This window comes from Lonchura striata, chromosome 12 (genome assembly GCF_046129695.1).
Source record: "Lonchura striata isolate bLonStr1 chromosome 12, bLonStr1.mat, whole genome shotgun sequence".
NCBI classification, from domain to species: Eukaryota; Metazoa; Chordata; class Aves; order Passeriformes; family Estrildidae; genus Lonchura; species Lonchura striata.
The window spans coordinates 22914849-22928366 of NC_134614.1; the positions used below are offsets into that span (position 1 = coordinate 22914849).

The 13518-nt window shown below is 45.2% G+C and overlaps 1 protein-coding gene across 1 annotated transcript in view; it reads left to right on the forward strand.

Moving 5' to 3' along the window:
* Positions 1 to 13518, forward strand: part of ITPR1 (inositol 1,4,5-trisphosphate receptor type 1) — a 157320-nt gene that overhangs the window by 33966 nt on the left and 109836 nt on the right. Inside the window, exons 4-7 of the mRNA XM_077786196.1 lie at positions 7897 to 8012; positions 11412 to 11498; positions 12226 to 12384; positions 13224 to 13322. Coding sequence (XP_077642322.1) covers positions 7897 to 8012; positions 11412 to 11498; positions 12226 to 12384; positions 13224 to 13322 — 461 coding nt within the window. The remainder of the gene's footprint in view (positions 1 to 7896; positions 8013 to 11411; positions 11499 to 12225; positions 12385 to 13223; positions 13323 to 13518) is intronic.

Sequence of the window (13518 nt, forward strand, 5' to 3'; positions counted from 1 at the left end):
TCTCAATAAGTCAGTAACAATAACTCAATCTCAATAACTGTGGGACAGAGGAGCCTGCAGGTACTGCTGGGAGAGGGAGAAGTTCTCTTCTGCCATGTCCATGTGGAGAGGGAAGAAAATCATGGCATGAAACTGTAAAAATGAATGGGTTAGCTGCAGGAATAGTGGGGTGCTGGAAGGGAGCCCTTTGGGTGCTCAGCCAGGAACGGAGCTGGTTCTGCCCTAGGAAGGGAGGGATGAGCTGAGGAAGCTCTCCAAGGGGCTGCCAGCCCTGTGAACCTGCATTTGGAATTCTGCAGGAGGCAGTGGGCCAGGTCAGGAGGGCAGCACCTGGTGCAGAAGGAAAGAAACAAATAAGCAATTCAGGCAAGGTATCCCAAGTGCTTCATTAACTTAAGAAAAATTGAAGCACTAAATTCAATTGTATTATTTCTTCCATTCTTCCAAGCAGGACCTCAATAATATTATCAAGTATTTATTTAATCTCCCTACATCTTTTCTTGGCAATGCAGTTTTTCTTTATGCCAAATCCATTTAAGAGCTGAAAATGGAGTTGCTTTATTGAACAGCTGAAAAATTTGCCTTTTCTCTTGCGTGATGCTGTGGTGGTTCATTCCTTGAGAAACACACACGAAATGTTTTAAATAGAAGTGACTTTTATTATGCTGTTCAGTCAGCTCTGTCTAATAGCACAACAGTGTTCTTTCCATGCTGGTCAACACGGACGCTTCCAGAGGGGGTTTGAAATTTGATCTTCCTTGTTCTTCCTGTGCTCAGACAGTCCAAGCTTTCCCTGCCTCCTGCCCCCACTTCCTGCCCTGTTTTCAGCAGGAACTTTCATCTGGAAAAGCAGGAGCAAGTGAAGAAGCAAATGTGAGAGTGAAATCCAAGGGGTGAGCAGCCAAAATGAAATGAAATTGGGCCAGAAAATAAATATGCTTTGGTTTCCTGCCAGGGTGAAATGTAGACTGAAAAGACTCAAAGATTTTGAGGAGGGAATGTCACAGGGTTCCTGTCCTGAGAACTGTGTTGGTGTCTCACAGGGAGATTTGTCATGGAAACTATTGAAATGGGAATTGGGAATGGTCTCCTGGGTCAAGGATCCAGCTCTCAGCCTGGGACAAAGGCTAGAGCCACAACCGTGTACTTAAAACTGCTTCTGCAACTCCTGTGACATTAGCTTGCTGAATTCCCTTCATATAAACCCTTCTCCTAGTGTGTATAAATTGATTTTCAGCGCTTGTGAGGGAGAGGAAGGGATGGCCTTTCAATTTGTCCAGGTGACCTCTTGTTCAGGGTTTCTTTTCGTGCTGGAGCTGAGGTGAGACACAGAAACCCTCAGGGGGACCAGCAGCTTCCTTGGGATCCTGGGTTAGCTCACATTAATGTGTGCAGCTCTGAACCCCTCACTTGAGGTTTTTTTTCTCTTTTTCCCCTCTCTTCAACACAAAGAGTTATTTTCCTGACTTGTATCTGTTACTAGCCAGGAGCCATCAAGGTGCTTTGATGCTTTATAAAGAGATTATTCTTAAGTAGCTTCTCCTGGTTGAGGTTCTCCATTGTGTCCATAAATGAGGCTGTACTTGATGCTTGCAGGGATACCTGGTGCATTCACTGTGTCCTTAGCAGCTTTCTCTGACAGAACTCACTCTTTTTTGCCCCCTCAGATCTCTTGTAGCCAGTGTTGCCCATCCAGGGGCACATTACCCATTGTGATGGCAAGGAGAGGAATGGTTTTCTTGCTTTTTTAGCCTGAATGGATGTCAGATGGGATATGTTGTAGTTAAGTCAGTGGGGTTTAGGGTTTTTTTCCTTTCTGCTTGTGCTGCTCTCCCTTCTGGCTCTGTGTTCATGCTGCATCTTCCCTCAGTACCAGAGATAGAAAAAAGCATCTGGTCTTTCCTGCAAATGTTTCCTTTTGGAACTGCCTGTATATCCAGTGTCTAAATATTTCTCTCTTTTCGAGTAGCAGTTTTCTTTTTGAAGGAGACCAAAGAGGTTACGTGTAGAAATAAAACAAACACTGGTGTGTTCTGAACCCTTTTGGAGCACAAGGTGTTTACTTAAAGGTGTATTTCTGAGGTCAGCTATAGCAGACATTGATAATCAGTGTCCAGCTCTCAGGTGGATAATTTTTCTCTCTCTGAAATCTCTGCTCAGTCTTCTCCTTTTGCTTTGATACCTCAGCTCCAAGTTAATAACAATTACATTATTTCCTGTGTTGCTCCAGCTTGAACAAATGAAGCAGCAGTTCCCACTGGTAGGGCTTTGCATAAATGATTATAATAGCAAGAGGGTGGTTACCCTCGTGTCTTGCAGATAGGAGTTGAGGGTGGTTATTTTAACATAAAAATTAAAATATATTTAGATCACAAATCGTGCACGCTCTCAATTTAAATGTTGGTTGCAAGGGTGATTTTCCCCCTTTATTCTGCTTTAAAAAGCAAAGTGTTGAAAGCCCTTGAAACACAAGATGCAGCAGCACAAAGCAGGGAGGTAACAGACGTCACCACAGCAGAAACCGCTAATAAATTCTGTCATGTAATTAGTTCAGGGTTTGACTCCTGAGCCACTGGGCTGCTTTGCAGAGGGGTGGGATTGCTACAGGATCCTTGGGCCTGGGATTGAATCCCAGCATGGCTTGGGTTGGAAGGGATCTTAAAGCCCTGCCATGGCAGGGACACCTCCCTCCGTCCCAGGCTGCTCCAAGCCTGTCCAGCCTGGCCTGGGACACTTCCAGGGATCCAGGGGCAGCCCCACATTTCCCTGTTCCATCCCAATGCCCTGCTCACTGTGCTTCAGCTTCCCCACTTGTGGGATGGCAACATGAGGTTGGAATTCAGCCGAGTTCTTCCACCAGGTTTGGTTTCTTGCTGGGGTGGAGCTGTGGATGGCTGGAGCTCCTTTGGGACCACAAAAACCCCTGTGCTCCTCCCAGCAAAGCTTGATCACTGCCAACTGAAAATGAAAGGATGTCTTCTCAGCACAAAGAGAGTCATTTCAGTGGGATCAGGTTCTTTCTTCTCCCTCTTCATGGAAATGCAGGAATGATTAATAATCAACACATTTCTCTAGCTGCTTTTGTTCTATATTCTTTGAACCTCTTAGGCTGTCATCTATTAATTTTAAATCTCAGAGGGAACAAGTATAAAATAGATGATGGAGTAATCCAAGGGTTTCTGAAAAGGTGAAACTTGTCTGTGATTGAATACATGCATTTTGTGTTATTCTCTAGGTCTCCTGTGTGAAAATACTGCATTTGAGCACAAGAGGTCTTAATTTTGTCTTTAAATAAGCTCCTCATCTTGTGGAGCATTACCATCCTTGTGAGTGTATTAAAGCTATGCAATTTCATAAATACAAAGTCAACAACTTCTATTTACAATATGTCCATCATTGCCGGCTACGTTACTTCTTCATGGCTTCTATTCTTTCATATTTAAAATAAAAGGAAAAGATACTATCAGTGTGTTATTCTCTCCTGTGAGCAGGCTTTGGCCTAGGGAAAATATCAGGTATCTAAGTATAGAAAAGTCTGAAGAGAAAATGCTGAATTTCAGCAGGGAATTGCTGGTTTTCTTTTAATTTTAGTTTTGCTGTGCAAAAATGAGTTTGGTTTTTCCAAGTAATGAAGAAACAGCTGTGTTGGTGCTAAATATTCAGTGGATTTGTAAGTGACTTATTTAAAGATCTTCATCTTTATAAGATTTCCCTCATTTGAAAGCGCCCTAAAGTATGTTTTTTGTGAGGGGGAGTAATTTCTCTTGGTTCTTACCTTTCTCCAGTTGGCATTTTGGAGAGTCTGGGTTTAAAACCCGAAATAACGACGCACCTTTTTGTTGCCAACGAAGTATTTGATTCTTGCTCTCTCCAACTGCAGAGAAATTGGTGAAGGCCTTCTCCTAAGTGCCTAAAATAGGCAGTTGGAAAAAATGATAAGTGGTGGATTGCACAACCAGCCTGGCTGGAGCTGAAACTGCTTCCAGATCTTTCTGGAATGGGTGTGCTGGGGAGGGAAATGGGATGGGGCACCCAAAACTGAGCTGAGCTCTGGCAGCAGCCAGGATGGTGCCTCAAGGAGCTACAGAGAAGATACAGGAGAGACAGCAAGGGCAAGGAGGGACAGGACACAGGGAATGCTTCTACTGCCAGAGGGCAGGGCTGGATGGGATATTGGGTGAAATCTTCCCTGGCAGGGTGGGCAGCCCCTGGATCCCAAAGCCAGGTTGGACATTGGGGTTGGGAGCACCTGGGACAGTGGGAGGTGTCCCTGCCATGGCAGGGGTGGCACTGTGTGAGCCCTGAGGTCCCTTCCAGTCCAAAACATTCCATGGTCCCACGAATCTTTGCCATTCTCTGAAAGGTGTTTGGTGTTGTCTGGTGGAGCTTTGGGTGTCAGCAGCATGGGTTCAGGAGTTTCTGAGCTGTCCTCACAGACCAAGGGTGGAACTGACACAGTGGCAACATTTAATGCCCAAAACAGTGGGAGAAGCCTCTGAAGGGGAGACTGGAATTGCATGTTTGACTTCAATGTTTCTAGGCAGTTTTGTGTGAAAAAGGTGATGATGTCTTGAGTGGGCTCTGAAATACTCAACTCCCTTCTCCGATCATTTCAGCCTCTTTAACGTTTATGCAAATTTGCAATTTTGGACAAGTCTTTCATTATATTCCCACATCATCTGATTAATGCACTACCTAAGTGTGACTTAAATTCCCATGTGGTGGAGTCCATTGTAAGAAAAAGAAAAAGCTGTCTTTGTAAGGTTCTTCATTGTGCTATGAGAGCAAAAGTTGGGCATTTGAGATGTGGCTGCCTGGGCTTGGACTTGGAGGGAAGGGTTGGAAATCTGGAATATGCTGGCTGGGGAAGGAGCACAGTCTAGTCAAGAAGGGAATGTAGAAGAGCAAATTAAAAGCATGGGGTAGAAGGAACTGGCAGTTGGAATAACGTTGCTGGCACGTTTCCCCCTTCCTTGAACCCCAAAATACTTTGGAACACGGGGGTTTCTACCCTTCCCAGGATCCTTTTGCCAACTCCTCTGTGCTGCTGGTGCATGCAGAGGGTAACCAATCCTGGCTGTGATATTTTGGGGAGCTGCAGGTGGCAGAGGCCCACGTGGGCTGTGGATGTCCCACCAGTGAGAGCGTTCATCTCTGGCGTGGTGCAGTTGCAGCCTCGCTTTATTGCGTGCAGAGCAGTCGCTGACGGAAGAGCAGGATTTAGCTGGGAAGCATTGAAATGCACATTTAATACATGAGCATTCATCATCCTGATGGGGTAGTGTAGGATTATGCAATCCCTTTTTCCTGCAGGACCTTTGTTGGGTGCTCGGGTTTGATGTGTCATCATTTGATCAACAGTGACGTAGTATTTTATTTTTATACTACCTCATTGTGCAATTCTGCCATTTTTCACTGTGTATCATGAAGATCTGAAAGGAAAATGCATTCCTTGCTGGTTAATATGCAACAAACAGTCTATAAAAAGATGTCGTTACTGTGCAGTAATTGCTTTATTTATCACCTTTCCTATGTGGCTAAAGCTGCTTGAATCACTGAGCAGAGCAGAGAGCTGATGCTTCGGGCTGCTCTGGCTTCACTTTTCATTTTTGGCTTTGGATTTTTGGCTCCTGTTGTAGAAAGAGACCTAACTTCCATAAGGATGGTGTCTGACAAGCACGGGTTTATCTTGCACAGTCATCAGGACTGTGGGTTACAGATCAATGACCACGATGGTACTCAGCCAGCACATCCTTGACTTTGTAAACATCCAAGGCAGTGGGGTCTGGAGAGCTAAAAGTCTTCTGGCCATAAAGTTCATGTAGTTTGACCCGTGGTGAAATACATTTAGTGGCCATAGGAAGGTGAATGAGGCAAAGTTGAACTTCTCAACCACTTCAGAGATAGATTTCATAGAACAAATACTAGAAAATAAATATATTGGGTGCTTTTCATTGTTTGTTTTAGATCTGTAACTTAGTTACTAGAGAGAAAAAACCTAAGGAAAACATGTTATGGCTTCCCTTCTTGCATTGGACAGGGTCAAACTCTTACAGCCCTCTCTGGGTCCTTCAGGCAGGAGAGGGGGTTACTTGCAGTTAACAATTTGGAAGTTAAGCCTAACTTGACAACTTTCTTGACTGAAAAGGATGGAAAGAAGTGCACTGTGACTAAATCTAGCATACAATTAATTCTTCTCTGCAGTTCTGTGTGTTAATTGCTGTCATTGTGTGAACTGATGGTTTAAGCAAAAATAGAAAATTTTATAACTGGTGTGTTGCTTACAATGCAGAGTCTTAGCTCCAAGTGCCAGCCTGCAGTGGCTTTTTGAGTCTCTGCTGCGCTGTCAATCTCTGTGAATCATCCTGATGGAAATGGAAAAATTGGTGAAGAGCACAAACCTGCGAAGTGTGCTTTGCTCTTCTCCTGGTGGCTCAGCAGCCCCGGGCTGGCAGTGGGGATGAAGTGGAGCTGAGTGTTTCTGCAGAGAGGCAGCTCAGCTCCCTCCTGGTGCCCTGAGCTTGACTCCCCAGTGTCACTCTGTCAGGGGGCCGTGGTGCCGTACCCAGCTCCCGACGGATCCAACTTTGGGCTGGTACACCAGGGTGGAATGGCACGATCTCTGAGCTCCTTCCACCCAAACCATTCTGGGATTCTTTGCCCTTCTGTGAAAGGTGTTTGATGTTGCCTGGTGTGCTCTGGGGATGGGTTGGAGGAGAGGAGAGGAGAGTGATGTTGTCCATCTCAAACAGCATCCAGAGGTGAAATTACCAAGGTCAGTCTCAGCCCCTTCAGCAACTTCAACCTCTGGCAGGGCTGCCATGCCCTGTCTCCAGCATGGGCTGTCTCTCTTTCTGGTTGATGTGCATCCAGAATATCCATGAACAAGCAGCTCTGCTTTTCAGACACTGAGGATAAACCCCAGGTGGGTTTCTCCCCACCTTGCTGCTTCCCAAATTGCAGTGCTTGGCTGTAGGGATACACCAGGAGTCTGGAGAAAGGCCTGTGAACGTGGAGCCTGAAGTCTCAGTTCCACTCTGCTGCCAGAGAGGCTGGGGACAGCCTCCTGGCTCTTCTGGCACTTTGTTTGAACTTCTGAGCTGCTACTTTAGGCGCTGCCTTTGAATAGCTGAATTTATTTTTTTGCGTGTTCCGTTGCTTAGCGACGACAGGAGGAAAAACAGTCACTGCAGCTCATGTGGGTTTATTACTGATAAGTTAGCATCTCTAATACAGAAATGTATTTTTAATAAGACTAATGAGCTGTGATTCCTGACTTAAGCCAGGCAGAATGTTAAATAAACTGTGTTGCTGCACTGGGTATAGAACCTGACACCCTCAGGGGTTTGATGTTACCTCAAGCCATGCCTTGAATGTCTGTGCCTGTGCAGGCTGTTGTTTGAGGGTATTTTATACTGCTGCTACTTCATTAGGTGAGGAGTTTCTCCTATTTTTTTTCCCTGTTTTCCCTAGTAATAGAAGGGATTTTGATTTAAGAACTGAACTGACAACAGCAGTGAAAAAATCCAAAGCAGAAAGCCCCCAACCTGACAAGAGTTTACCTGCTGAAGTACAAAACCTCCAAGCTGAAAGTGCAGAAACCACGTCTGTTTGCCTGGGAAAGCACTGGAACATGTTCCCATTTTAGTCTGGTACCATTTTTGACTGGGACAAGTTATAAATTTTCTGGTCTTGCATCAGATGTTGGCAGCAGCAGTTAGTTTTTATCGTGCATGGGGCGACATTCCTGTTGCTCAGAAAAGCATTTGTCTGATCAGGAGCTCTTTGGAATTTGTTTATAAAGCTTTCCTTGCCGCTGGAATAGTTGGAGCAGCAAGAATCCAGATGATTATGAGTGGCTGAAGCCGTGCCTGTGTGTGCTGCATGTTTTTCTAGATTGCCTGTTCAAGCTGTGTCCCATGAACCGCTACTCGGCGCAGAAGCAGTTCTGGAAGGCAGCGAAGCCTGGAGCCAACAGCACCACGGATGCTGTGCTGCTGAACAAGCTGCACGTGAGTACCCCTCTGCAGGGCCCTGCTCACACCCATCCTGCTCTGAACGAGGATTTCCAGCCAGCTGGGCACAGCTAACAGCAGACACCGAGTGTACGGAGAAATAAAATCGGCGTGCGAGATTCCTGCGGGGATTTCACTCCCAGTCCTTAGATTTATGGCAGAATCACAGAATAAGCTGAGTTGCAAATGGCCCACAGGGATCATCCCAGCTCCTGGCCCTGCACAGACACCCCCACAATCCCACCCTGTCCCCAAGAGTGTTGTGCAATGCTCTGGCAGCCTCGGGGCTGTGTCCATTCCTGGCGAGCTTGGGCAGTGCCTAGGGAAAGAAGCTTTCCCAAAAATCCATCCTAAACCTGCCCTGGCACAGCTCCAGCCATTCCCTGGGTCCTGTCTGCGTCACAGAACCCCCTCCTGTTCCTGCTCAAGGTCTGTGTCCTCCAGTGCTGTGTCCATGATACTGGGGTAGCCCTGGGAGCTCTCGTCTTTAACCTGTGGTAGAGATAATGGTGCTCCAGGGGAGCATTTTGGGTGTTAAAAGCATAAAAAAGGGACCCTTGAAACAATTGCACAGAGGATTCTCAGTCCCTGCATCCCAGCATGGGAAACCAGGAGCTGCTGGTCTGATCAATCTATTGGGACTGCTCAAGCAAACATCACTGCTGTTGATATATGGAAAGGTTGATGGGTAATTATGAGTAATTATAAGGCCAGACAGCCTCTCCTTCCTTATTAGCTTGCAGTATTTAATATTTTCTGGGTAAAATGTTGACATTCAGCAGCTGAAAACTCAGTAAGGCAGTTGATTGCTGTTTTTAGAGCTCCTATATAAAAAAAAAGCCAACTTAACTTAAATACCATCTGTTGACTTTAGAGTTAAATAAACTCAGTGTTTATGTTAAAATTACATAGCTGGAGTACTTCATGTCAAAATTACAATTCTAAATATTTTTAGGTTCTTTAAGCCTATATTAAGCTCATTGTAGCCTGGAATACGAAATGGCCCCGTAGGAGAGTGTCACTTGCTGATTGCCATATGGCTGCCTCGCTCTGCACTTCACAAAGACCCACTGGTGGACTCCTTCTGCCTCAAAAAATGTATTTATAACCCAAAAGTATCAGCTTGGCAGGGACAAAGCTATTTTGGTAGCACAAAGCTCCTTCACCTGGGCCGTGTTTCTCATGTTGGTAAGGGAAGCAGGCTGTGGCAGCAGGTTTGGAGTGGTGGGGGTTCTGGGGTTGGCTGCTTGCTGTGTCAGGAAAAGGGAGGGTTGCTGGGTTTTAATGGAAACTGGAGTCTAAATACTGCAACATGCAGAAGAAAAAGGCTTTGGAATTGCCCTGGATTACATTCTCCTGTGGAGCTGTCTTCCCTTCCCTAAGTCCATCCCAGTGCAGGTGTTTGGGACCTGTCCCTGCTCATCTGACACTTGACCCTGTTCTGCCAGGCTCCTGGAAATACAGGATGGGATTTTTCCAGGATGGGATTTTTCCAGAATTACCCTGAGCCCGGTAATGTTTGCCCAGAAGTGTCCCACCAAAACCTGCTTGAGTTGGAGGAAGGATTTGAGTGCCTTACAGTTTTATTGGGGTTTATTCAATCTGCATCACTCGGACATGAAGTCTGATGGGCTCAATCAGGTGTGCAGTGATCTGGGGCCTGAAAATAATTGTGTCCCGTGGACATCTCTGTATCAGAACTTCCTGCTGCCAGCCCTGTGTGTCCATGTGTCACCTTTTCCACTTGCTGGCACGTGGAGTGCTCTGAACCCCTGTGCTCACAGCTGTGAGCTCTGCCCAGGATGAGATTTCTCTAGCAGAGCGTTGCGTTTCCAACGCAGCTGATGATGCAACACGTGTTCATCATCATCACTTGCCTTTTTTGGCTTCTGTTTGTCTGCTGGTGGAATTTATTGTCTGCCACAGGGCGCTCCATGCTGAGGTCAGGTTATTTTAAGTTAATGCCATTTAAGGGATTTCAAATCTGGGACACTTGTCTCTCTGTGGTCGCAGCATCTGAGCTGCTTGAGGAGCTGACATCTAGTGGCCACAAAAGTGCTTCTCCTGGAGTGACTGTCAGGTTTGGGGAGTGCTTTTCAAGTACATCCTAAGTCCTAGTTGTACTTTCACAGAAAAAAATTGGGTTTTGTATTTATAACAAATGTGGTACCCAGTGGGGCAGGTCAGGCAGGTCAGTCCTGGCTGTGGTTGCTGTTATTTGGGAGGGCTCTGGTGTCTTGAAGAAACCTTTTCTTTACAGAATACTTGAAAATCAAGCAAAAAAGTTGTCTTTTAGTAATACAGAGAAAATAGTGTTGCATTGCATGACTGAAGAAAATTTTGGATTTGAAAGAGCAGCTGTATCTCAGGTTCTCCTGGAGTAAGAAGCCAGTTTTCATAGCTAGCACAGCATCTGAAAACAGCACATTTTTAATGAGTCCTGGTGCTTCACTTTGTCCTGGTGCTTCACTTTGTCCTGGTGCTTCACCTCACTGTAGTAAGGAACCATGGGCACTTTCCTTCTCCAAGAGAAACCTGGACCCACCACAGTCCTTGAGACCTGAGAACCAAACCATAATCCTTGATGTTCAGCCTCCTAAAAAGTCCAATTTTAAATTGCTCTCCACCTCCAGATAGCAGTTAAAGCAAATACCAGATTTATGCTTTTAATTCAAAACATATTTCCTGTGAAGTGAAGAAGTTCTTTACCAAGTGAAATTGTTTAAAAACAGCCTGGGGCAAATAGCTCACTTTTAAAACAACAATGGCAAGAGGCTAATTGTTAGTTATGAATTAAGGCTTTGTGTCCTTATAATAATTCAATTTTGCAAGGGTTTCCCCTTTGCTTTCCCTATCAGTGTGGTGCAGGAATTCTCAGCTGTGGCCCAGAGGTTCCATCACCTCGGGGTAAACAAGCCCAGGTGTGGGGAATGGGAAACTCTCTAATCCAGAGCTGCAGTGGGCACTGGAGCCTGTATAGGCAAAGGAAAATCAAGAATCAAAGTTGAGATAATTTCATTCAGTTTTTGTGGAAGTCAGTAGAAAGGAAAATAGAATTCCTGTCTGGAGTTGTTACCCATCCCTTTTTTCACCTTTCCCCCCTGCTAGGTATCTGCCTTATATCTTGTCTGAGCTTTTTATCTCATGTTTTATTCCAGAGTTTTGTCCAATTGTACCCAAATTATGGGTTACTTTAATGATGTGTGTCTCTCTCCCCAAACAGTTGAAAAAGGGAATTGGAAATTACACTGTTGGAAGCTTGAAAACGAGGAAATTAGGCTCTTTCAGATGCTTGCTGTTTTTCCAGTCCTTTGAAATAATCTCGAAGAAAAGGGAGTTTCATAAAACCCCTTTTCTAAAACACTCAGCAGTTGAACTGTTCTCCTTTAATTTCAGCATGCAGCAGATTTGGAAAAGAAACAGAACGAAACTGAAAACAGAAAACTGCTGGGAACAGTCATCCAGTATGGGAATGTCATCCAGGTAGGCTGTGAACATCTGTGCAAGCTGGAGAGGATTTAGTTGAAAATTCCCAGCTCAGTGGATTTCAGGTTGCTGGAATTGATGATCAGGAGTCTGTAGTTTTGCCAGGTTTCACCATGCTCTGAAGTGGGATCCTGGGAAGCAGGGCCTGGGTGTTACATCTGTGATGAGATCAGTGTTTTGTTATGGGTTAATTGTGCTTGGTTTTGAGGTCACCATTGATTGTTTTCTTCAGAAATCCTTGTTAGAGCCCTCATTAGAGTTGTTGGGAGTGGCACATGTTCAACACCAAATATCCTCTCACAGTGAAATGTTGACACAAATCATAAACTAACACAGAGAAGAAAATCAATAGAAATAATTACAATTTTTTGTTAGATGAGACCAAGCAAAGCAAGAGAAGAGCAGCTTTGCCTCTTACCAGGAGGAGCCACTTAGTCCCCAGCATTTCACAAGTTTTGGTCCTGGGTTTTTTTGAAGAGGTGGTTGTAAAGTGATGAGGGCATCTCCATGTGCTTGTCCTAGCTGGGCAAGGGGCAGTTGGATTAACTGGAGGTGTTTTGTTCTGTGTCTCTGGGTGTGAGTGGAGTTGTGCCCGGGTCCCTCAGAATTTGTAGATAATTCAGTTTGCACTCCTGTGTAGCATTGCAGTTGTCTCACGCACGCTCGGGTTATTGAGGGGAGGAAGAGGAGCATTCTTAGAACTGAACTCTGATTCTTATTCTAGCTGCTTCACTTAAAAAGTAACAAATACTTAACAGTAAATAAGAGGCTTCCAGCTCTGCTAGAGAAGAATGCAATGAGGGTGACCTTGGACGAAGCTGGAAATGAAGGCTCCTGGTTCTACATCCAGCCCTTCTACAAGCTGCGCTCCATCGGGGACAGTGTAAGTGCTGGGAGCAGGTCCTCACTCATCCCTTGGGCACAGCCTGCACTGGGGGGCCTGGATTGCAATTAATGCACTGCACCCATCTCCCAGGGCGTGATGATGATGCAGGAACAACCTTTTTTGCTATGCTGTCATGAGGGGGAGGAGAATTGCTATGGTAACTTGTATTTTGGAAACATGGAATGATGTAACATTGGAGGGAATAAGGGACCTAATTAGGCTGGCCTTGCACAATTCCTGCTCAATTCAAAATGGTAGGAAGTGTTGAGCTCCTTCAGGAGGTTTGGAAGGAATAATTAGCATCTTGGTTTTCAGTGTTGTCAGCTTAGAATCAAAATTCGTCATCACTTTGGATATGAAGAGTGAGGTAATAAGGAAGTGAAATGCTCCTGCTCATGGGAAATTTTTAAATGCATTGCCATTTTAATCCCTTCCTTTGCAACAGCTGAGTCACTTGGGTATGGAATCTTCCTAAAACCAGGAGGTCATAAGCTTCAGTGTGCTCTGGGGTCTAGGCCAGGTGTGTTTGGCACCTAAACACAGTGAATTTATCCATCAGCCATCATTTATCCTGTAGCCCCATTGTACCAGAACTCAGCCTGCTTCTTCTGAGAGGCTCTGAGTCCAGGAGCAAAGGAGTTTTTGCCTCAGTCACTAAGTTTAGTGAGCAAAACTCTGAACCAAACAGAATCCTGGTGGAATACTGGCACCTCTCCAGACTGCAAAAAGGTGATTTCCTCCCATGTCTTCCATTAAAAAAAAAAAAAAAAAAAAAAAGGTAGAAAAAGAAAACTTTCTCAGGGTGCAAATTTGTCTGATGCTGCACTTCTCTGCAGGTTGTCATTGGAGACAAAGTAGTCCTGAATCCTGTCAATGCTGGCCAGCCTCTCCATGCCAGTAGCCATCAGCTTGTGGATAATCCGGGATGCAACGAGGTAAGGGGACTTTGGCACAGCTGGAGCAGCTGTACAAACCTCTCTGTGCTTCAGCTTAGCTGTTGTACATGCTTTGGAGTTCAGCAAGGTGGTTGGTACCTGTGGCACTGCTTATTAGGAAAGGTTATCCTGGTAATCAGTCTTGGAGCTCTACTTTCTCTTGGGTGCTGGCAGAGGTTTGAGTTTCGTCTCTTTT